This window comes from Dreissena polymorpha, chromosome 5 (assembly GCF_020536995.1).
Source record: "Dreissena polymorpha isolate Duluth1 chromosome 5, UMN_Dpol_1.0, whole genome shotgun sequence".
NCBI classification, from domain to species: domain Eukaryota; kingdom Metazoa; phylum Mollusca; class Bivalvia; order Myida; family Dreissenidae; genus Dreissena; species Dreissena polymorpha.
The window spans coordinates 112,554,115-112,578,842 of NC_068359.1; the positions used below are offsets into that span (position 1 = coordinate 112,554,115).

At 35.4% G+C, this 24,728-nt stretch overlaps 2 protein-coding genes across 3 annotated transcripts in view; both read right to left on the reverse strand.

Moving 5' to 3' along the window:
- Positions 1-17,777, reverse strand: part of LOC127880899 (neuroglian-like) — a 136,238-nt gene extending 118,461 nt beyond the window's left edge. Inside the window, exons 1-10 of the mRNA XM_052428385.1 lie at positions 16,866-17,777; positions 12,504-12,583; positions 6,724-6,829; positions 5,810-6,029; positions 4,939-5,089; positions 4,563-4,691; positions 3,989-4,091; positions 2,625-2,812; positions 2,089-2,223; positions 344-523 (exon numbers count right to left, since the gene is read on the reverse strand). Of these exons, the coding sequence (XP_052284345.1) occupies positions 344-523; positions 2,089-2,223; positions 2,625-2,812; positions 3,989-4,091; positions 4,563-4,691; positions 4,939-5,089; positions 5,810-6,029; positions 6,724-6,829; positions 12,504-12,555 (1,264 nt within the window). The 5' untranslated portion in view covers positions 12,556-12,583; positions 16,866-17,777. The remainder of the gene's footprint in view (positions 1-343; positions 524-2,088; positions 2,224-2,624; positions 2,813-3,988; positions 4,092-4,562; positions 4,692-4,938; positions 5,090-5,809; positions 6,030-6,723; positions 6,830-12,503; positions 12,584-16,865) is intronic.
- LOC127880903 (E3 ubiquitin/ISG15 ligase TRIM25-like) overlaps positions 1-24,728 on the reverse strand; it is a 285,579-nt gene that overhangs the window by 163,374 nt on the left and 97,477 nt on the right. The gene's annotated exons all lie outside the window — the stretch shown is intronic.

Genomic DNA, 24,728 nt, shown 5'->3' on the forward strand with positions numbered 1-24,728 from the left:
TGTGCAACAAATGGCATGTGTATTATCATGTGTTCAAATAATTAATAATGTGTTCTTATTTTTCAATGTTTCTAACAGTATTTCAGCCATATCATGGCAGCAAGTCCACTGATACTTTAAACAGGCTGATTTGATCCTGAGGCAACATCAAATACAGATAAAAGATGGTAAAGTTACAAAAACGTCATCAATTTTTGTTTTGTGACATTTATTAGGTTATACATCCATTAGGAATGATATTGATTCTTATCAACATTTTTCTAGACAGCTGCTCGAATTCTAGCCTGAGCACTGAAAATTGTTTAGAACAAGGAAATATGAAATGGAGTACGAATAAGATCACCTATCATAACATTGAGGTAGACGTTAGAGAAGACGTAGCCTTGCTTGTTACTGGCGTTACACTGGATGCTCATATGATCCTCAAGCGTGAGGTTCGTCAAGGTGATGTTGTTGTCGCCAACCTTGTGAAATCTCGGATTGTTGTAGATTCTTGGATCCCTTACACCCTCAGCACCAGGGGCTGAAAATAATGTTACAAAATGTAAAAGCATAAAAAAGCGATTTTGGAAATTTTCAAGGGGGCAAAATTTCAATTACAACACCTCACTAAAATTGTTCGATGGAACACAGTAGAGTAAGGAGTTTTGTGTAAAGTAATCATAGGCATTAAAAATAAGGAAAATCGTCTAAAAGGAGATTAAATAATAGTGATTCTCTGAAAAGTAAAAATAAAAGCATTTTTACATCCAGAGGTCATCATAGCCACTGCATTCCATTTGCTATAAAACAAATACAATGCAAATACAAATATGCAAGATATCACAAGCTGATAAATATGTCTATAAAGTTGAATCAATTTATTTTTTTTGTATTTGAATAAGACAAAAAAATATCCTGCCCATGCAACATGTGTTTCGACATTTGTGACAAAACTGGTGAAGTTTTTCCATCAAACCTTATTTTTAAGAAACAAAAAAAGTCATGAAAAAAAACAAAACAAGAGCACCGCCTTGCGGGTGCAGACTGCTCATCGATTTTTCTTTTTAAAGGTGAAGGGACCTATCTCAATTTCAATCACAAAGGGGGAAGGGTGGAGTGGAGAGGGGTGTATAGTGTGCTGGTGTGGTCATTTAATGGCTTGTGTGGAGTCTATAGTAGTATGTCAGGTAAGAGTTGTTTTGTCAAAGTATCAATCAAATCTAATCATAAATAAAGAAGTTATGGCAATTTTAGCAAAATTTAATAATTTGACCTTGAGAGTCAAGGTCATTCGAAGGTCAAGGTAAAATTCAACTTGCCAGGTACAGTACCCTCATGATAGCATGAAAGTATTTGAAGTTTGAAAGCAATAGCCTTGATACTTTAGAAGTAAAGTGGATCTTAACACAAAATTTTACCATATTTTCAAAGTTACTAAGTCTAAAAAGGGCCATAATTCCGTATAAATGACAACCGGAGTTATGCAACTTGTCCTTTACTGTCCCCTTATGATAGTTTGCGAGTGTTCCAAGTATGAAAGCAATATCTATAATACTTTAGGGGTAAAGTGGACCAAAACACAAAACTTAACCAAATTTTCAATTTTCTAAGTATAAAGGGACAATTATTCTGTCAAAATGCCAGTCAGAGTTACATAACTTTGCCTGCACAGTCCCCTTATGATAGATAGTAAGTGTTGCAAGTATGAAAACACTAGCTTTGATACTTTAGGAATAAAATGGACCTAAACAGAAAACTTAACCAAATTTTTTAATTTTCTAAGTATAACAAGGGCACATAATTCTGTCAAAATGCACGTTATGAGTTATCTAACTTTGCCTGCCCAGTCCCCTCATGATAGTAAGTAAGTGTACCAAGTTTGAATGCAATAGCATTGATACTTTATGAGAAAAGTGGACCTAAACGCAAAACTTAACCAGACGCCGACGCCAAGGTGATGACAATAGCTCATAAATTTTTTTTTCAAAAAAAGATGAGGCTAGCTAAAAATTCTTTAGCACGACTACTCAAATGTCAATCTAGAACAAAAACTGACCACATTTACAAAAGTCAGTTAGCAGGGATTAATCTATAAAATAAACTTACAATCCGCCAGTGGGACACCATTGATGAACCATTCAATCACAGGGGCTGGTATCCCGAAAGCCTTGCAAATGAACGTGGCCTTCTCCCCTTCCGTCTTCTCTTGGTTCTTTGGTTCCTCTGTCCATTCTGGCGCAGCTGAAGTGGAAAATTGAAGTTGACTGATATATGTACAGAAAGTGTGCTGTTTAATTGCAACTTAACATATTATTTCGGATCTGATAAATACAGCACATCAACTGGAATAAGCACAGTAGGCCCTTTTTTGGAAAAAATGCCTGCTGATTTAGAAAAAGCTCATTTTATACAACTCTTTATTATAATTCAAACTATAAGAACAAAATCATTTAAATTATAGTTATATACTTAGTTAGATGCAATTTTTTTGTGTGTGGATATATTAGACATTAGACACTGCTTTAAAAAATCAATTTCATAACATTTTTACCATTGCCAATTGGGAAAGGGTCCTTTCAACTTAAGGACCTGTAAATACGGCTGTAAAAGTGTAAGTATGATGAGTATAAAAATTCACTCACATTCAATGCCCACATCAAAGGCCTTGGTGGCCCGCTGTTTGGACTCCGTGTTGAGGCCCATGCACTGGTACTGTCCCGCATCCTCCATCTGTACATCGGTGATCTGCAGCTCCTGGCCGAAGCTCTTGATGGACGCCCGGTCAGGCAGGCTGCCCTTGACCCTCTCCCAGTACACATCCGGGGTTGGGCTGCAGGGTGAAGGTAGGATTGAATAATCACTCTTAGCTTTATCAAATTTTATCACTATGACAATGGCATATTCTGTTCGCTATTTGCCATGAAAATTGTCTTTGGATACAGAATTCTCTAAATAAAATACCATATAGAAACTTAAATGAAAAAAATTCTACTGTTAACTTGGGTACAAAAAACTTTGATTCAGGGGAGCCCTGATCACAAAAAAAGCCATTACTGCAAGATGCAAGATTTGCACACAGAAGAGAGTGAAATTAGTTTAAACCTATTTATTTTAGCTGGATTGCATCGAAAGCCTTAGGCTTATATAAACGCTCTAGAGTCCGTTTCCTGGGCCTTGAACCAGTACTTGGTGTCTATGATGGAGATCTAAAAAACGCTCTTACAGTAGGGATTGAACCCGTGACCTCCGGGTCGCTAGGCGGACACCATATCCATTACACCACGGCAAGAGAGTGGAATTGCGCTTGGGCAGTATGATACATAGATTTCCACTGCCATGGGGTTTCATCTGATTTTAGAGAAAGGGCCTGGCCTTTTTTGAGGGGAACAAAATCGCGGGAAATTCCGGATTTTGGGGGAAATCATGCAAAACGCCTGATTTTGGGGAATACAAGGAAAGTCTAAAATATTCAATTTAGCATATTTTACTGTTTTTAAAACAAATTCAAGGCAACAAATAATTTAATCATGCAATATGTTCTATTTTCACTGGATCAGGTTAACTTATGTATTTAAAGTAAACAAAAAAATGGGGGGGGGAATGAAACCTAGGGGAAAATGTACCTGCTGAGGAGAAAAAAAATCAGAGGAGAAAGGGCCGTTTTTCGGCGGGTCACAAAGAAGGAAAAAAAACACCTGCCACTTGACCATTTATTAACATTTAAGGATATGTCTAGACAAAAAAAGGATTAATTGTATAACAAATCACTGGATCAATACAAAAAAATTGTCAGAGTTATTAATAAACACATAGGTATCGATAAGACACAAATATTTACCTTCACAAAAATACTAATTCAAACTGATAACTTGAACCTTATGCAGCACTTACTCTGGGGAGAAGACACACTTGAGCTTGCGTGTGGCTGATAGATTTATAAACAATACTTTACCTTAAATCAACAATAATCATATGACTGATGGTATATACGTTATATGGTACTTACTTTCCCGAGAAAATACACTTCATTCGGGCTATGGATCCCTTCTTAAAGAACTGGTCACTGGGAGAGGTCCACAGCTCAGCCGCAGCATGCTTCTGTTCAGTAGCTGAAACAAAAAAGATAGAGACCTATGAACAAAATACAATAGAGACCTATGAACAAAATATACCATTTTTGATGTTAAGTAAAGTGGAATATTGTTTAGCAATACACTAGTGTACAATTTATGACTAAGTGTCAAGCAGGGGGGGGGGGGAAGTAAATTCATTATCAAAGATTACCATACGGTGTCTATCATGTTTGATTCCCAGTCTAAAAGCATTCTGAAGATCTTTCCAAATACACCCAGTACTAGGGGTTTTGTTTTTGATTTAGGTTTTGTTTGACCTTGCATTTAGCAATTTTTGAAAACCATAGATTTTATTATTTTTGATGTCTTGTACAAACATTTGTTTACTGCACACTGTGTTTGTCAGATATTGACCAAAGAAGGCATAGTAATAAGTGGAATTATAATGATTGGTAAATTGAATTTAAATAGATTTGATCTTGACTTGAAATCAATTGTTCTCCTTACACCCAGTGACTTTTATTTCAATTTCTGGTCCAATGGAGTTGTCCCTCATGAAGTAGTTCAGGGCCATACATGCGTAGGCTCGCCCACCATACTCATCCGATTTCTTCACATTTGTGATTCGCAATCGACCTAAAATTAAAAACAGTTGAATGTCAATAAGATTACGCATGTATAGGCATCAAATGTTCCGGGTATACTTTCATCAATTTTGAGGGCGAAGTCTACCCTAACTAAAAGAATAATATATTTCCTTCAACATTCCACAACCAAATTAAGCTTCTGATAAGCCACAGACGCAAGTTCTTACATAATTTGGCCCACAAACTTGAAGAAACTATCAACACAACAACAACAACAACATTTTGCAGCCTGCTACCTTCAATGTCCATGCTGACTCTCTTGTCAAAGTTGATAGCCTGCCATCTGTTATCGCGCTCCTTGATCACCCAGTACACATCTGCAGGTGGGAAGCTCTGAGGGGGCGTGCACTGCAGGGTTGCGGAGTTACCAGCTGGAATTAGTTCTAGCTGCAAGAAAAAAAGGCAAGCATTTTCAATGGCCGATATTAAGGGCCTGTTATGGCTCAAAATTGTATTAACCAAATTTATCATTAAACATGAAAATATCTTTGGCTGTTTTGTGGAGAGTTAAAAAGAAAATATAGTAGACAAATGCAATTTTATTTGGCCAAATATTCTCTATTCTAGCCCTTGGTTAATTGGGCATATCCCTGAGTATGTCCTGATATTGCAAACATGGTGTTGATCATAACTCTTTATGACCGTATGATGAAAATAATCTGGAAAATAAAACTTGGTCATCATGTAGACCTTCTAAGCAAATAATTGTTTTATATTGATTACAGATAAGTTTATATACCAAGGCATGGAAAGCCTACACCACAAGCTTAAGATGAACAATGTGGACTCCACATACTGAGTTTCATAAACCTAGTTTAAGTTCTTATTTATTGTTTGCAGGATCCAGAATTTTCTAACAGTTTTAACTTATTTCTGAAACTAAAGACAAAAACTCAAATACATTCATATTCCCCATATAGCACTTCATACACATAATTATGTCCTGAGCTTCATCAACCTTACTGAAGAACTTTTGGAGATATTGCAGAAGCCAGATTTAGACAGAGATATGGACCGACTGGGGGAAAAGTTCCGGAAAACCTATAGTCCCCTACCTGAGAAATGAAGGGGACTACACAATTAATCACTGCAAAATTTTGTGATTACCTTCCTTTCGTCAGTGGGAAACCGGGCCAGTTTTGCCTCGCGAAAGTTAACACGAACAGAGGCAGCAATACCATAGCCATTATCTGCAAAGCACTGGAAAATACCCTCGTCTTTTGGCTCTGGGTTAATGAACACAATCGTGCCTTGATTGGGTAACTGGCCCACTCTGTCATCGTTACCGCTAGGGTTGAAAACGATCCCGTTTCTTTTCCAAATATAGCTGAATAACAAAAAAGGTTGAACACATACATTCAAACACACCCAATCCCAAAAAGATTAGTACAAAAAAGAAATATAGCCATTAAATATCATATAAGTAAGATGAATTTAATTTTATCACAATAATATTAGGACAATTAAGCTAGCTTTTAAACCACATTGAATCAAAACATGAAACTTTACTGGTACACATATGTAAGAAAGAAAAATCATGGTTTACTAATCAATAAGTAGTTATATTAAGACAGTATAATCAATTATTCACTGGTCTTGATAAATGTATGGTTTTATCATCATATAAATAAGTATTAACACTAGAGTGCTAACTTATCACAAAATATGCCAATTTAAAGGTCTGGGTAGCGTTGATCGGTGAAGTATGTCTTAATGTATTGAAGAAATGAATCAGAACAGAAAGTAATGAAGAAAACACAAAACATGACAATGGTATGAAAAAGATCTTCAAAATTGGACATATTAAAATAATTTTATTAAAAATAATTGTTCAGGTAACGTAGACAATGGAGCTTTAATTATAAAAGGGTATGGATTTTTCCAGGTATTAACAACAGAACTTGGCAATGCACAGTCAACATAAAAGCAAAGCTGAACCTACACACTATATAATTGTATGTTAGTGTACACTTTCACTCGCCAATTTATTTGGAAGGCCATGACATGAAATCGTTACTTACATGGGATTTGGTATTCCCTCAGCTATGCATGCTATCTCCACTGATTCCATAGGTTTGTACCAAATGTCCATTTCTGGATGTTTCACCATGTTAGGTGGCCGGTTTACTGGTACAAAAAATACATCATTAGATCAATCAGGGAGTACACATTTCATTGAACAAACCAAGTAATATTACATGTATTTAATATATTAAGTACATCAGATGTGAGACAGCATGTAAGACCTTACATATTTTATTCAATCAGCATTATGGTCATCTTACAATTTATTGACCTAAATGTTCAGTAGTCATTAACAGAATTTAAAAACAACATACAACTTTCGATATTGTTTTTTAAATAATATCAAGGCCATCCCAAAAATAGACTGTTTGGCATAACCGGGCCCACTACATGACGGGTGGGACGGTGGACATGGAGGTTATTTTTTTCTCAAAGATTTTTGGAGAACAAATTTAGAATAAAAGTGATTTCAATATTATATTTAATGAAATTGAACTTAAATAGCTGGATTTAAGATGAATTAAATATTGAGACTTATTAATTTTTTATCTTTTTTTTAAATCTTCAATTGGGCATTTTTAGGTCCCATTTGGGAAATATATATACTTTTTTTCCATTTGGATTGGGTCTTCCATAACAGACCCGAATTTGAAAGAAAAACAACACTGGATTGCTATGGATAATGTTTTTTTTCATGCTACAAACAACTTCTCACAACCTTTTAAACAATTTATATTAATCCTGCCAAAACGAGATAATTTTATTCTGCCAAAACGAAATACAAACGGCACATGCAAAACTTCATTTCATATGGAACAATGCTTAAAAGTTTGAGTGTCATATGTCAGGCTTTTTCCGCCCTATGCCACGGGTATGAAATTCGGCCCCATTCCCAATGCAAATCTGGTTGATTTTTTTCCAATTGAAAAAAGAATCCCAATTCCAAAAAAAAATAATTTTTTTTTACCTTAAAATATATCAGTTAACCTGATCCGGTGTAGAAAATAGAAAGTGTTACATAATTAAATTATCTGTTGCCTTGAATTTGTTTTAAAAACTGTAAAATATGTTAATGATTATTTAAGACTTTCCTTATTTTCCTCAAAATCGAGCGCTTCGCACGATTTTTTTCACCTAAAAAAAGCCAGGCCTTTTCCCCAAATTCAGATTTAAAAACCTGCACTTATCTCACATGTTCATAATACTTTATATTAATAATAATAGGCAGGCTACAATTATTGAAAATAGAAATACAAGGGAAACGAATTGTTTTGTTTAATATTTATGGTCCAAACACGGATAATACGGATTTTTTTAACACTTTGGATATACATATACAGAAATATAATGATCATTCACTAATCCTTGGTGGGGATTTTAACACTGTTATTAACTATAAGTTAGATAAACTAAACGGTCGATCAGATACAAATAAAAAATGTAACGAAAAAATAAAAGAAATAATAGAAAACAATGACCTATGTGATATATGGCGTTTAAAAAATCCACATAAAAAAGTTTACACTTGGCATTCAAACACTCGACCGCCTATATTTTGTCGCTTAGATTATTTTTTAATATCTCAGGACATTGTAAATTGTCTCGCAGATTGCAACATTTCCACAGGGTTCAAATCGGACCACTTAATAATATCAATTAAATTGAATCTACATGTATATTGCAGAGGTCCAGGATACTTTAAAATAAATAATTCATATTTATTGGAACTAGAATATCAAAGTTGTATCCGGGCGTCTATATCGGATATCGCAAACATCAATCGCGAAGCTAATCCAAATACTTTGTGGGAAATAATTAAAGGAAGCATTCGAGACGAGACAATTAAATATGCCAGCAAAATAAATAAGAAGAAAAAGGAACAGGAAAGAACACTTAAATCGAAAATTACAGAGCTAGAACAACAACTAATAGTAAATAGCAATGATTTAGATAAATGCAAACAACTGATCGACTCAAAAAGTGAATTAAATAATCTAATTGAAAATAATATAAAAGGAATACTGCTACGAGCTAAGGCACAGTGGATTGAAGGCTCCGAAAAAAACACAAAATATTTTGCAAATCTGGAAAAAAAACGAGCAGAAGCCAAAAGTATACAACAACTCAAAACTAAAAATAATAGCATAATACAAGACCAAAAAGACATACTAAATCACACAGCAAACTTTTATAAAGATCTTTATAAAAAGGACACCAATATAGAAAAAAACAATTATGAACCTTTCTTTACGAATATATGCAATAAGATAAGTCCAGAACAAACGCAAAATGAACAAAAGTATCTATCACAGCATGAATGCGCTAAAGCATTGTTAGACATGAAGAACAATAAAAGTCCAGGATCTGATGGTATCTCTGCAGAATTTTATAAAATATTTTGGACAGATATTAAGGAATATGTTGTATATTCTCTTAATTACTCTTTAGACACAAATAACCTTACAGAACTGCAAAAACAAAGCATAATTACTTTACTACCAAAGACCGGAAAAGACACCCTTTTGATCGATAACTGGAGGCCTGTCTCACTTCTTAATGTGGATTACAAAATAGCTACAAAAGCCATTGCCAATCGCATAAAACCTTTCTTAAATCACATAATTAGTACAAACCAAACCGGCTTTATCAAAGGGAGGTACATTGGCGAAAATGTAAGACTTTTACAAGAAATTATTCAACGAATTGATGAATCTAACGAAACCGGCCTAATATTTTTTTCTGATTTTAATAAAGCATTCGACAGTCTTGATCATGAATTTATGTTTAAATGCCTGCGCCATTTCGGTTTTAGCGAACACACTTTACAGTGGGTTAAGTTATTCTATAAAGATGCAACATCGCGTGTTACAAATAATGGACATTTTTCGGAGTTTTTCTGTATAAAAAGAGGGGTGAGGCAAGGATGTCCTTTATCGCCGTACCTTTTTATTATCTGCATTGAATTAATGTCGATAGACATAGAACTTAACACAGAAGTAAAAGGAATAAAAATTAATAATGTAGAACTAAAACAGTCACTTTTTGCTGATGACGCTTCTTTCATACTAGACGGTTCTCGCATATTGTTCGAAACATTAATAAAAATCATAGAAGAATTTGCAGAAATATCCGGACTTGCATTAAACAGACAGAAATGTAAAATACTTAAAATAGGGGCATTCAAAAATAACCAAATCGAGTTTTGCAAACATAAACAATTCATTTGGAACTCTAAACACGCCTCAACTTTAGGGATAGAATTTAGTAACGAACCAACAGAAATAATGTCATTAAATTTTCCTGAAAAAATTCATGCTTTTGAAACTTGTTTGAATAAATGGAAACGGTGGAAACTATCGTTAATTGGAAAAATCACAGTTTTAAAAAACTTTGCAATACCCAAGCTTGTATATCCATTAACAGTTTTACCAAATCCATCCCAAGAAATCATTTCAAAAATAAATACACTATGTTTCAAATTTCTGTGGGATGAAAAACCTGATAAAATTGCCAGAAAGCAGATCATACAAGATTATGCCGATGGTGGTTTAAAAATGTTAGACATTGACCTATTCTTAACATCCCTTAAAGCCAGTTGGGTGAAAAGATTTATATTTCAACCCGACTCAAAACTGATTAGAATATATACCAATATGCTAAACAACTATGGAGGAATGTTAATTTTCAAATTAAACTACCATGAAAAAGATGTTAGAGACCTTAACATCAAATCCGAATTCTTAAAAAACATCCTCTGTGGATGGCTCAGTGTCTCATTAGAAAAAAATGAAATCCCAATACAAAAGCAAATTATCTGGAATAATACATTTATAAAAAACGAAAATAAAACTTTTTTTATTAAAACATGGTTCGAAAGAGGTATTCAATATATTGAACATATATATGGTTTTAGAAAAAGAGAATTTTACAGTTTCCAAGATATAGTAATTCTTTATGAAAGAGATAAAGCAGATTTTATAAAATACCATCAAATTGTCAAAAGCATACCCGTCGATTGGAAAAATAAACTAAAAGTAAACGATATCATTTATACCACCCCGGAATACATGCTTAACAAAATAACAGAACATACAAAAGCTTGCAAACTAGTTTATAAATCTCTTTTACTAAAACACAAACCTAAAAAGTTCAAACAATTTGACAAATGGAAAGACACGCTTAATAATCCAGAAATTAATCAAAGAACTATCTTCAGTCAATCAGTTAAATTAACTATTGACACCAAACTTAGAAATTTCCAATATAAATTTCTCATGCACATTTTACCAAACAACACTTACCTACATAAATGCCATCTCGTTCCGTCAACCTTATGCGATTTTTGTTATATGTACTCAGAAACGAATATTCATGTATTCTGGGATTGTCACCTCATTCAAAAATATTGGATGGATATCAAAAACTTTATTGACAACAAATCAAACAGGTTAGAAAACATTGAACTAAATTTTGAAAAAATATCATTCTGTAATTTCACTATAGCTGACTCCAAAAATGCACACGTTATAAACTCCGTAATATTATTGGCTAAATACTTTATCTTTAAATGCAAACAGGAAAAAGAAACACCGCAAATAGATGCTTTTGTATCTTTTTTTAATAATCGAATTAAACTCGAGGAATTATTAGCGACAACACAAAATAAATTACATATATGTTATACTCACTGGACATTTGTAACATAGGTACACCTACCCAAAAGCAACATACACTTTCCTTTTTTTTATTTTTAGTTTTTGTTTTTCTATCCATATATTTATGTAACTTTGTGATTCTATTCCATGTTGGTGAAACTTAAAACATATTTAGTCACACCAATCATAGTCTTCACTGATGCTTTGTATCATAATTATGTCGAGAAAAATGTGAAACAAATATATTAAAAACTATGTATTTCATACATTATATGTTCTGCAATTATGTAATAAATATATTACGATGGAAATAAAAAATGGAATAACAAAAAAAATATTTTTAATAATAAGTTATCAAAATAGTCGTTATTTACCAGTTAACGGCTTCTTTGGTATATAAGATTCTTATTCTTGGCTCAATTGGGAAAAATTATTGCATGTAAATAGAGCCAATTGTGCGAATAATGTTTTTCCCAAAATGGAGTTTTTCACGACGCGAAATTCCCAAAATTCCAGTGTGGCGTATTCCCAAAATGGAGCGGAAAAAGCCTGTATGTTGAATAATTTAGGTTAACCTCTACAGATTTGCGTCTACGGAACTACATACAGTGCTACATGATACTTTTTACTTGCGTTGTCACAAATGAAGTTTGTCCAGCAAGATTGTCGCAAATTGACCCTGCTGGAACACAAACATGTGCATGCTGATAACAGGATAATGCTCGTGTGAAATGTCAAAGTTTTCGGACGGACGGACAAACAGACAGACAGACGGACTGACTGATGGACAGTTCAACTGCTATATGCCACCCTTACGGGGGCATAAAACCAGGGTAAAACAGGTGCAATTCCTTATTGTTATGCCCACTTTCCACAAGGATTGCCCAGAAGACGTAACATACATCTTAACATATGTTTTACTTTTGAATAGTTGGCAAAACCTTTTTAATCCAGACCTCGCAATAAAAATTGTGTCAGTGTATTATGGGAGACAGATTGGTTTGATATACTAAACAAACAATGTTTTAAGGATGGCCTAATGATAAAAAAGAATGAATGAAATTTTATGATGACTAATATTTATTGTTAGTTAAAAATATAAAAGACGGATTGCTGCTTACCTGCAACCGCAATCCCCAAACACAGAAGGCTTATCACTGCCTGCAGTCCCATCTTGAAACAATATCTCCTTGGTGTTCACCTGAAATTAACAATGCATGTCATTCGGAATATGATTTGGGTAGAATTAAGTTGCAATCAAACCATGAACCATGTTCATTGTAATGTTGTAACTTGTAACTTAGATTGACCATTTTAAAATGCCTGTACTTTACATGTTGTAAATACCAAAAGTTTTTTTTCAAATACACCTTCTCAGGGCTCCAGATTTACATTAAAACGTCCTGCTCTTTCTCTTGTTTTCATAGTATTACCAGGTATAACCATTTTTTGTACGTCACTTCATATAATGACAAACAAAGACATAGATAAATACGTGTTGTAGTTATGATATAATGTTAACCTAAAGCTTAAAAATTATAAATTGAAACAAGAAATGTAACCATATCAAGGAACCAGATTTTACCTTTTGATTTAGTTGAATTAAATTAAGTTAGGAGAAAGGCCTAAATTTGATGCCTATACACAACATTACAACACAAAACCTCCGTGACCAAAACATAAGTAATGAAGACTAATCATATTTGCTATTTTTAGTAACAGTGATCTTGGACAACACTGGCCCTAAATGCAATTCCTCACTCGATAAGCCTGTAAAATAGCTTAAAAAACATTTCAGGAAACTATTTCCATTCTAACTGAAGTTATTATGTGCAACCATGTGATTAATTATTAGTAACATTGATATTGACATTGACCAAACTTATATCAAAATGCAGCGGGCAACCCATTTTGAAATGTGTCCAATAATTGTCATGACCTCACACAATGACCCCTAAACGCGTAAAGTTTCAATCAAATACCTGCAGTAGAAACAGTGATGTGGAGATGTTGCAATTTAACATTATTGCAAATGCTGATGTTTAGATAGATGTATAGCTTGAACTTTTTTGTGTATAGTTAGTATAATAAACTAATATTTTAAGGTCTCAATCGTAAATTTATCCAACCAGTCGGTTTTTATGTCCAGTAATTACGTCATTTTGACTTTTGTTTTACTAAGAACAAATTGCGATTGAGGAAAAAAACAGTTGTGGTCTTACAATATTTGTTCATTCGTATGAAACATAATTTTATTTAAACATATTTGTTCACATTAAACAGTGCTTTTTTTAAAGTAGCTATCTTAGTAGCTAATAAATTTATAAATTTTACAACTTACATGTAAGTAACCTAGTTGCAATAATTCAACTCTCAGCTTTAATAACCCAAGGGTTGCTGAGAGTTGCAATGCGCCGTCTATCGTCTAAAGGTGCAACATTTCATCAACACTCACAACGCTAATGAACACTGATACTGCAATAACCGATCAACGTTTACCTGTTTAAATCACAAATTCATGCCAATGGTACCATTAAAGCAAGAAATAATTGCTTTTTATTTACTTTGTTGCTCTTTCATACGCTCTATCCACCAGATTGGGAACTGTTGTACTGTTGCCGACGAAAAGTGTCGCTATCGGTTAGGTGGCATGACACCAATCTTTTGCACATCGTGATATTTGATGTACCCGTAAGTCTATAACGATGTCGAGAGTCGTCAAATATTTACACTGTTCGAAATTTCAAAATGAAAATGACAGCAAGAATAGTATCGAAATATTGTCGTGTTTGTTAGGTCGCATGCAAAGGATAACGTCCGTAGACTGCCATTCAGGTAAACTTAATGTGTTTATGAAGTTTATTCATCCCTTTCCTTAATTAGTAACGAACGATGTCTGTTAAGTGATGCGCACGAAATCTGTGCGCTGATTTGCGACTGTGTATATGAAGGAGCGCATATGTACTCCCAGAGCCGCGCCATAGCAAATATTATCAAAGGCTCTGTAAGTACGTTTATATGGACTAGTAAGTGATCGTGAGCATCAAAAAACACATTTGTCATTCAATGCCTATAGAACTGCCATTCTTTTTTTAATAAGAGCTTTAATTTCAACTGGAAGTGTAATAGTGACAGCATAATTAATCAATTTGCTATTCGTTGTTATGCCTGCTGGGAACAGTACACTTAAAAACATGTCATGTTGGATAAATTACATTTAAGACGTTCACATATAGGCGTTCAATTATGCAATCTTTATTCTTTGGTGCAATAAATAACACTTTTCTCCAGAAATAATAAAGCAAAATACAACGGAAACATGGCCGTTCAAAATAACTGATTCTAACGAAGAACAAATTAAAGAGATGGGTACAGTGGACACAACTGCATTTGGCTAATTTTATTACATAAAAATTGAAAATTATATGTAGTAGGGATGGTATCGAATACCTTTATTGGTATTCTAATATTCGCAAAATCATTCAATCGAATATTCGAATATTCGCATAAAACGGTTGGATTAACTTCTATTACTCAGTTTCGTATCCAGTAGGGATATTAAATATAAACTGACACAGAAATACAATTGACTATACAATTGTTCTGCTGAGAAATAGAAAGAAAAAGTAGCTTAATTGTAAAAACAAACCTTGAAAAGGCCTATTTAGGCGAAACATATCAGAAAAGAGTGAAACTAGTTCTATGTTAACTTCCATTGTTTTATAAGTTATATCCGTTTGCTGAATACGAGGCTGTTTATTAACGTTGCTATTGAATAATTGTATCGCTGTCGGCTAATACTTACACCGATAATGTAATCGGGCACAAATAGAAGAAAAAAGATCATGTCATAGAATTTTATTTTTATTTGAAATTTTAGAGTAACGATAGCATGTACGTTTATATGAAGAATATATCAATAAGGCATGCAAAGTACACCAAATATTCAAGAACAAATATAAGGAAAACATAATGTCATAACGCGGCCCGTATCAGCGTTGATCGCGCAATGCAACCTCAATTGTGCGGTGTCGTTTTCTTTAGCACGCGCTGATTCGGGATCCATTTGCTAAAAGTAAAATTAATTATTTTAAAGGTGCAAGTTAAATTAGCGAGAATAAAGCAATATCGCTACTTGCTGTTGATAGATTTAGTTTCTATTTTTCGAATGGTTTAAGTCATTTTAACGTGGTTTATACGCTCGACTGCTACCGCACACGAGGGCAATTTACAATGGGATTTGCCAATGGCATAAATAAATCATGGTCGACTGGATAATGTCCAATTAGAGATACCTGAGATGTCAGCTGGCCTATCGAGGGAACAATAGGTAAGACCGTTAGGATTAAGCAAATTGATGCATTAATTGTGTGTACAACATGTTGGAAGAATGAGCTTAGCCTAGGGGTTATTAAGAAGTGACTTTTAACCACTTTATAATAAATTAAATAATGGTTACATTAGACAGCTAGTTAAATTATGAATAAAGATCCGCAAAAGTAGTGATATAAAAAGCCCGGGCTATAAAAAGCAAACAAATTTATGTACAGATTTGTAACGTAATAAAAAGATGCAGGCTTTTTTATCAAATAACTCGTTTAGAAAAAATATTTAAAAAAAAAAAAAAATATGCTTATGTAAAACGCATGGGTAAATATAGGGGTACAGTCATGATAAATACATAATACAATATAAGAAAAACAATATAAGCAAAAACAGTACAAAATCAATACAATCATATGTAAGCGGATGAAATAATATAACACATTTATTTGCATTTCACACACTGATAAACACATTAAGTATTTTCAAGTAAGTAAAGGGAGGATAGGTTATACATTTGTATCTATGTTGGTAGCGCAATGTAATCATGAACATAAATCGTTACTCTTAAATCAAATATACAATCTGACTATTTTCCCAAATTTGACACAAGTAAATTTTTGGTAGAAAACTTCAGAACAATTATGTATAATAAGGGATCATAATTTAAATCTGAAAATGCCACCAGCCCCTTCGGAAGTATGGTCTGTGGATAAGAAGACCAAAACGTGTTATGTGTGTAAAGTTAGTTTTACCTATGCAACAAACAACACAAAACACATCCAGATCAAACCTGTTTCAACTTTCAATCAGGAAATGAGAACATTTTTTTAATTCAATTAATTTAAACCATTATAAAGTATTCTTAATAATTGTGAATGATACACGGGTAAAAAAGCGTAAAGGTTGCACATAAATGATTTGCATATTGGTAAATGAACGTGCAAATACACAAATGCAATAAGGAGAGCTGTTTACCTATTCCTCTGGCAGGTAAATTACAATTGGTAAACTCGACTTACTCACACGCAATGGAATGTTAACAACAACTCCTTATATGTTATTACTTCAAAATTACTACATGCATGTTTAATAACAGTAAATTATATTAAGCAATTAACGTATTATACCGTTAACAAAATCTAATTTTATTTGCGTACCTGAATTTACCTGTCCAAATTCAAAACAGTGAAATTAGAGCACCGCTATTACGTAAATAGCGTTTTAGTTTGAATGGTTCGTTATATCCGTATACAAATCGGTTGGTTGGTTTAGATGGGCCGTTTCCGACTTAGGTATCATACCACTGAGCATCGTCTGCTAAGAAGTGGATGCGGAGAGCTTTGAGATTCGTTAGATGTAACATACTTTACATTGTATATTGTTCAATTCATAATTCACTGTATGAGTCAGGTGATGTGTATACATAAATTTATTAACTTAAAATATTTAATTAATAAAACATGCGTGGCGGCTGTTGCTAAAGTAAGTGGCAAACACACCAGAGGTATTGTTTTATCTCAACAAGGAATCTTGGTTTTCAACATAAGGGAAAGCAGGCAAGTTGTATTTACTAATTGAAAAACAGTAATCCTAATGTTATCCATTCATACATTTCATTTTTACAATTATACTGAAACTTTACACAAAAATATTTTTAAAGGGCATTCAACAAAACATATATAAACAAAACGTTAGGCTCTATGGTTCCTATACTTTGCACTTCCTCTCAAAGTTTTCTTTCATTATATAAAGTTTCATGTGAATCCCTTTGATACTTTTTTAGTAATGACATTACATTTTTGCAATAAAGTATTATGTTATATGGACTGTGCGCCAGACAAATACCAAGGACAATAACTCCAAATAAAAATAAAAGAGATTTATAGTTCTTTCACTTTGTACTTACCCACAGTATTCGAAATAGATCTATATCAAGTTTCATCGCAATATCATTAATAATTATATTGGAATAATAAGAGTGCAAGGTAAAATTATTGCTAAATTACTATTTTAATAATATTGTCAATATTGGAGAAAGAGTTATGGAACTTTTACTCCACGCTTTCATTAAAAGTCTTTTATGAAAAGAGTAATTTGAACCCATTCAATACTTTATTAGTTCTGCTTTTTTAAAGAAAATTAAAGTTTACAGTTAAGTTTAGAAAAAAAAACAAGTTAAGTGGAAATTTAATGGAGACAGAGTTATGGTTCTTTTAACCTTCTTGCACCCATAAAAAATGTTGTCCAGTATGCAAAAGTAAGTATATGGCAATAACTCTAAAAATACAGATAAGACAGTTGTGGGAGAGAGTACTGGGAGACTGATGTTCTGCACAAGAAAATTAAGTAAAGTGCAATAATACTGTTATCACTGAAGAGTGTTCTTGTACTCTGCACGTCCCTTTTAAGCACTCTATCATTATATAAAGTTTCACTTGAATCCATCTAATTCTTGTCAATATATGATCCGCACATGAAGTAGGACAGCCAAAAGACGGAAGGACGGTCGATGTGTGTTTTATAAGTTCCGAAATCGTTGGATCAACAGAGACTTGTGATGACTTACTAAAAGCCAATGTATGCGAAATCATAGATCTGTATCATTTGATGGAGCTGAGATACAGTTCCTTATCATCAAAAAGATTGATGAGAAAATCCGCTATGCGTCTAGCAGAGGCATTGAGGGGATTTCCCTCGAATACACCAATTAGAGAAGAGTTTCAAGCGAGCATCATAGACTGCTCTGGTCGATTTTCTCCTTGCAGAAGCAACGAGAGTTGAAGCCCTGACAGAAAAGCGTTTCTTCTGCAGAAATTACCTGATAAGGGCCAGACGTGTAAGTGGAACATTTCTGGATCCACATGTAGTCTGCCTCTTTGAGACAGAAGATCTTATCTGTGAGGAAGTTTCCTGGGATAATCGTACAGGAGACTGAGAAGATCGTTGAACCAAGATCTCCTGGGCCACCAAGGGGCTATCAGGAGTATCCGGCACGAACTCACCCTGATTTTCGCCAATATTTGGCGTATTAGAATGGTTGGGGAATAGGCGTAAGCGTCCATTTGATCCCAAGCGAACGAAAGCGCGTCTACTGCCCACGCAGCTGGATCGTAAACTGGACCCACATACAGAGGAAGTCTGTGGTTGTGTCTGGTCGCAAATAGGTCAACCAGTAGATAACCAAACGTGAGAAAGATCTGATTGGTCACTTTCTGATGAAGATTCCACTCCGATGGAAGTAACTGGTGTTTGCGAGACAAACAATCCGCTAGGGCGTTGAGGCGACCTGGTATGTATTTGGCCAGAAGATAAATGTTGAGTGTCTTGCAAAGAACAAGTAAGTTCCTGGTTTCCAGATACAGGGAGTGAGAATGTGTTCCCCCCTGTGCCTGGATGTAAGTCACGACTGATGTGTTGTCTGTTGACACCATCACACAGGAGTCCCGAAGATGTGATTGGAAATGAGATACAGCTAGAAAGACTGCTCGCATTTCTATATTGCTGATGTGCAGATGAGATTCCTGATGAGACCACAATCCTGAAATTTTCAGACTGAGTGGTTTTAGGTGAGCACCCCACCTTCATTGCTCGCATCCGTTATGAGATATAATGGCGGTTGCGGAGGAAGAAGTGGTACTCCTGCCAAGGGAGTCTCCTCGTCTAGCCACCACTGAAGATGGTGGACTAGGGCCGGAAGGATTAGAATCTGTGTTTGTAGATTGCCCGGAGACCATTTTCAACAGGGTGAGAGATAGTGCTGAAGAGGACGTAGGAAGAGACGTTCCTACTGCACAAAGTCTGCTACTGAGCTCAGGATACCGTTGAGAGAGAGGAACTATTGAGCTGTTATGTGAGATTGGGGCAAAACCCATTTGACCTTCACCAGAAGGTCTGATATACGTTGACGTATATCCCCGATTGATGTATGTCAAGAAATTCATTCCCACGAAAGTGAAATCCTGAGAAGGATGAGGTCTGATTTGTCTGCATTGAGAAGGAGCCCTAACGAGAGGAGTTCCTTCCAAGAGAATTCTAGGTTGTGCAGAAGCAATAGACGATCGAGCTGGTGTAAAAGGAAGTCGTAGAAAAACTGTAGAAGAAGAATCCCGTGCACTTGGAGGTGCACTTGGAGGTGTGTTCCGACTGCAGCCATTAGTTTGGTAAAAACTCGTGGGTCAGTCGCCAACCCCAATGGCATAGCCCGGAACTGGTATACCTGGCATTAAAAAGCAAAGCGCAGATACTTCCGGTAGTTGGGATGTATAGGAGCATGGAAGTACGCATCTTCCAGATCAAAAGACACCTCCAGTGCAGGGGTATTATGGAGTTCCGTATGAAGGAAGGAGTCTCCATTTTAAAAGTTGGTTTGAGTAGATACAGGTTGAATACTTTTAAGTCTTTTACTGGTCTCCAGGAACTGTTTTTCTTTTGAACTAAAAAAAACAACTTTAAAATCCTGGAGAATATGGGTCTTGTACCCTTTCTAGCGCCTGTTTTTCCAAGAGACCGAGAATGGCATCTGGAATATGTGGATGCGGAGATACCAGCTCCATAGGGACGCGAGAAAGTGAAGGCCTTTTGTTGAATTGAAAAGTCGGGCCTTTCGTAACAAGAGAATGAACCCATGCGTTCGAAGTTATTTGAAGCCATCGATTTGAAAAGTGTAAAAGTCTGGCCCCGACTGGTATTTCCGGCATCGGAGGTGGTGGCGGTAAAAAAGGGTAGGCCTTAGGGCTGGTAAGAAGGGGCCCGCCCCTGCCGGCAAAAGGTTTCAAGTTCCTCTGATCCGGCTTGGGTTTGCCCTTTTTACCAGAATCCTTACCAGAAGACTTCTGAGAATAAGAAGGTCTGGCATAGAAAGAATGTCTGTTAGGAACAGATCGTGAACTAAAAGAAGGTCTTTAAGAGCAAATATTGTTCCTCTTAGCATTCTTGGCTGCTAGAACTGGTGGTGGCCTAGAAGCGGGACGGTTAAAGACCCCGTGGCGGTGTCCAGAATTGTTTCTAGCTAACAAGGCATGAAGCTGGTTATCCCTGTCAGCTGAGATTGCTTCTTGTATCCTTCCACCAAAAAGAAATCCCGATTCGAAAGGGGCCGTTCTGAGCAAGTTCATACCTTGTTCCAACAGAAATTCTTTAGGTTACGACACAATGATAAGATCTCTACGAATCCTTAGCATCTCGGACATTGAAGAAGCAGTATTGTGTGATAAAGACAATGTCGTCTGTGAAAGATGAATAAACAAGTCATGGAGTTCGTCAGGAACATAGTTTGACCAATCATAAACCTTCTGCAAAATGGTAGCCAATATAAAGTCTATCTGGTTAGTTAGACCTGATGCTCTGCGCTCTCTCAATTCCCAATTTTCCAACAAAGAGTAAGGAATAGAAACAGAGTTGGAAGCACTTGGCATGTTCAGTAAAAGCATATTTATATCCGGATCCGGACTTGGAAGCTTGGACAAATCCTAACCGGAAGTCGGATCTGGTACTGGAGGCTTGTAGCTTTTACTATTTTCATGATGTTTAGGATCAGACAGGTCTTTGGGAACTTTCCACGGTTCTCCTCGTTTTGGAATAAGTTTATTAGCGAATTTCAATGACTGAAAAACCCACAAAGAAGTAGAGCGAATAGGAAGGCGTGGATCAAGACAAGACCTCGCCTTATTAATCCTGTCTGGATCATATATGCGAGCTAATTGCACTGTGACAGAGATTGTCGAATTTGTAGATGATACAGCAGGCCGTGGACAATAGTCTTCCCATAAAGTCTGTAATATAAGTTCAAGGACATCATTAACAGAAGCCAAATAGTGATCGGCATCACTGTTCAACTCTGCGTCTGATTCAGCTGAATTCTCTGCAAAACCAGTCATAGTCCGAAGTATGGCGCCTGCCATATGGTCTGACATTGATCGACGAGTCTCCGTAGTAGATCCGCGATCAACGTCCTTGGGCAACGACCGACGAATGATATTCGTCATATGGTCTGATGTCGACCGACTGGCGGCAAACAGCCCGTTTTGGTCTACACCATGCCCGATACCCGGTGACAGACGATCCAAATTCATGAGCGGTAAAGTCACCGGGTAATCATCCTATGCCGAAGGTTCTTCAGTGCGCTTGCGACTTGTGAATGTTCTCCGACGTTTCGCTCTCTGCCAAGTGTCCTTAGACCACTATTTGCAAACCGCACATTTGTTGTTAATACAACAGCGTGTACATGCAAGGCAAGTGTTGTTGTTATCCCACTTTGCCCTTACATGACCGCAAGACCTAGAGCTTGTAAGCTATTTTCTTAAATCTGTAATAAAAGAACAGAAAAGACCCTACAAACAAACCAAATAATGGTTATAACACAAAATAAAAAGTTAAACAAATATATACACAAAGTCACTGTACAAATGTCCAAAATTACCTATTGAAGTACAAGCACGAAATTCACGTGCTTATGTACATGAGCACGCTACAAATAGACACCCCAGCAAATGCAGAAACAACAATTACTGCAATGAAATAGTAAGAAAATTAACCGAATGAATAAACAAGAAAGATAAAAAATATGTATCCCTCAAATACCCGACAAACCGCGAAGAAAAGACCGAAAAAGTCTAGAACCGAAAAATGGCGTATTATCGTGGCAGTCCGGAAAAGGAAGATGAGTTGTGGTTCTTGTTTTCCTGTTAGGTCACAGTGTACTATGTTTAACCTGACTTGGTTCCATTATAGAGGTGGACGGTTTCCACCGTTTGAATATTTTCCGGATCCATAGTCTTACTTTCCCGAAAAAATGCACTTGAGCCATAGAGTTCCTCCTTTCACAAAGAACTGGTCGCTGGCAGATGTCCATAATTCAACTGCAGGCTTCTTTTGAGCTGTAGCTACAATAAATAATTTTTTTTTAATGTTGCAGCTTTTTTCAAGAAGAAATGAAGTAATAACTTTCATTAAAATATCAATTTATCACATCAATTCTTAAAAGTGTTAATACTAATACTTGAATTAAATACATGTTCTCGAATCATCAGTCTGTCATAAGTACTAGCTATCCAGCGTCAAATTTACAGAATTACTAAAATCTTTGCACAACCTCTGATTACCTTGTGATTTAAAGAGTACATGCATCATATGGACACAAAACAGTTCTCCTTTCTAGAGTTTCATACCAGGTTCACAAACCTTAGCAATCAAATACCGGTACGTGAACAATATTAAAAATAAACATTTTTCTTAGGTGTGTTTTTTTACAAAATATGGCTAGGGCCCCTTTCCTCCGTAATTCAAAAACACTCCCTTACAACTTGGTCTGAATGTTTATATACAGACTGGAGCCCAGACTGTACCTTGTATGAAAAACGCTTCAAAAGTAATAATAGTGGTTATATTAGGGTGTTCAGACTTCTTTTATTAGACATTTATGTATGCATCATTTGTGTTAATTCCATGCGGTTGAAGGGTGTCAAGCCGCCTTATTTAGCAGGGCATTCAAAGTTTAGAGTTTTCATCTGACCTTTTTTATTTGATCCCATTCAACAAAGGACAATTTTTTTCAATGGAGTGCTCTTGATTCCTTATTTTGGAAATCTTGAGTTGTCCAATTATTTGTAAAAACTTGTGAAGCTGTGTTAGTATTGGGTTTAAGATCTATAATGTTCTTTGTAAATAATGACAACCGCATACTGTTTGTCAGACAGTTCTTGATTTCTTGTTGAATGTTGGAATTTCTGCATCAACCGTGTGAATGAATGTTTCAAGATAGTTTGGTGGCTTCCCTAAGCTTTTAAGCTTGAACACTGAATACCTTTCATCCCCTTCTATGGGTTTAAGTTGTTTGACGGTTGTTGAGATTACACATCTATTTGGTAGGTTTTCACTTTTAAGTTAATTGTCGGATTTCTGCTCAAGTGAGCTAAAAACTCCAGTTTAAACAAGAATATTTTTTATTGATATCCTCGACAAAATAAATTTTGTAAATGTATGAGTAAGTGAATAATTAAACCAAAATAACAAAATAAGGCATATTTAATAAAAATGTGTATCTTTCGACCGAAGTATATGACCTTAGACATACAGCCAGATAAAAGACAAAAGTTGCAGAAAGTGTTTACATAATTCCTTGATGCATAGTACACGTATTACTAATTTAATGAATAATTCATCGAATGTGTGATCTTTGATCTTTTTCAGTGTGTGACCTTGACCTTTTCTCAGATTATGAGTATTGCATATGACTCCGCCCCAGATGATTGAGAACAACTGTGTTAAGTTTCATGGCTGTGACACATATGTTATTGGAGATACAGCTGAAGACAGAAAACATCCTGTATAAAAAGTGTATTTCAAGTGAAAAAAAGCCATAACTCCATTATTCACATATTTGGGTCGCAATTTGATATGCATTATCTTCTAATACTATTTAGGCACTCATAACATGTTGAATTGAAATATGCCAAAGCAGTTCGCATATATAGCTTCGGACATAAAATTGTTCTGGACTGGTTGACAGACGGACAAGGCCTCAAAATTATCCCTCTGCCTACGGTGGGGGATGTCTAGGATTATAAAATAATGATTTCCTGTGATACAGGAACAGGCGCCAAGCATACACTACTAACACTTTACAGCTCACCTCCAACAACAGAGATCAACTGTTCTGGCCCAATGGCGTTGTTACGCATGAAATAGTTGATGGCCATGCAGGCGTACGCCTTGCCAGTTACCTCATCAGCTTTGACCACATTTGCAAACCGCAGGCGACCTGTTGAAAGATTGAAAAAAGTGCTCAACACCCCCTTTTTACAGTGTCATAGAAAACACAACCCATTGAGTAAAATATTCAATCCTTTTCTTATTGGAACAAGAACTTTGTCACTGGAATGGCAACATATGCCAAATGATAGAATGTTTAAAAATAGAAAGTTGAATAAAACATTTTGACATCAAATTGGGGTATTTTGTCACAGAGTCGGGGCTTGCATGGGTTTTCAAAACATGTTTTCTTCCCTCTTTTTTACATTCAT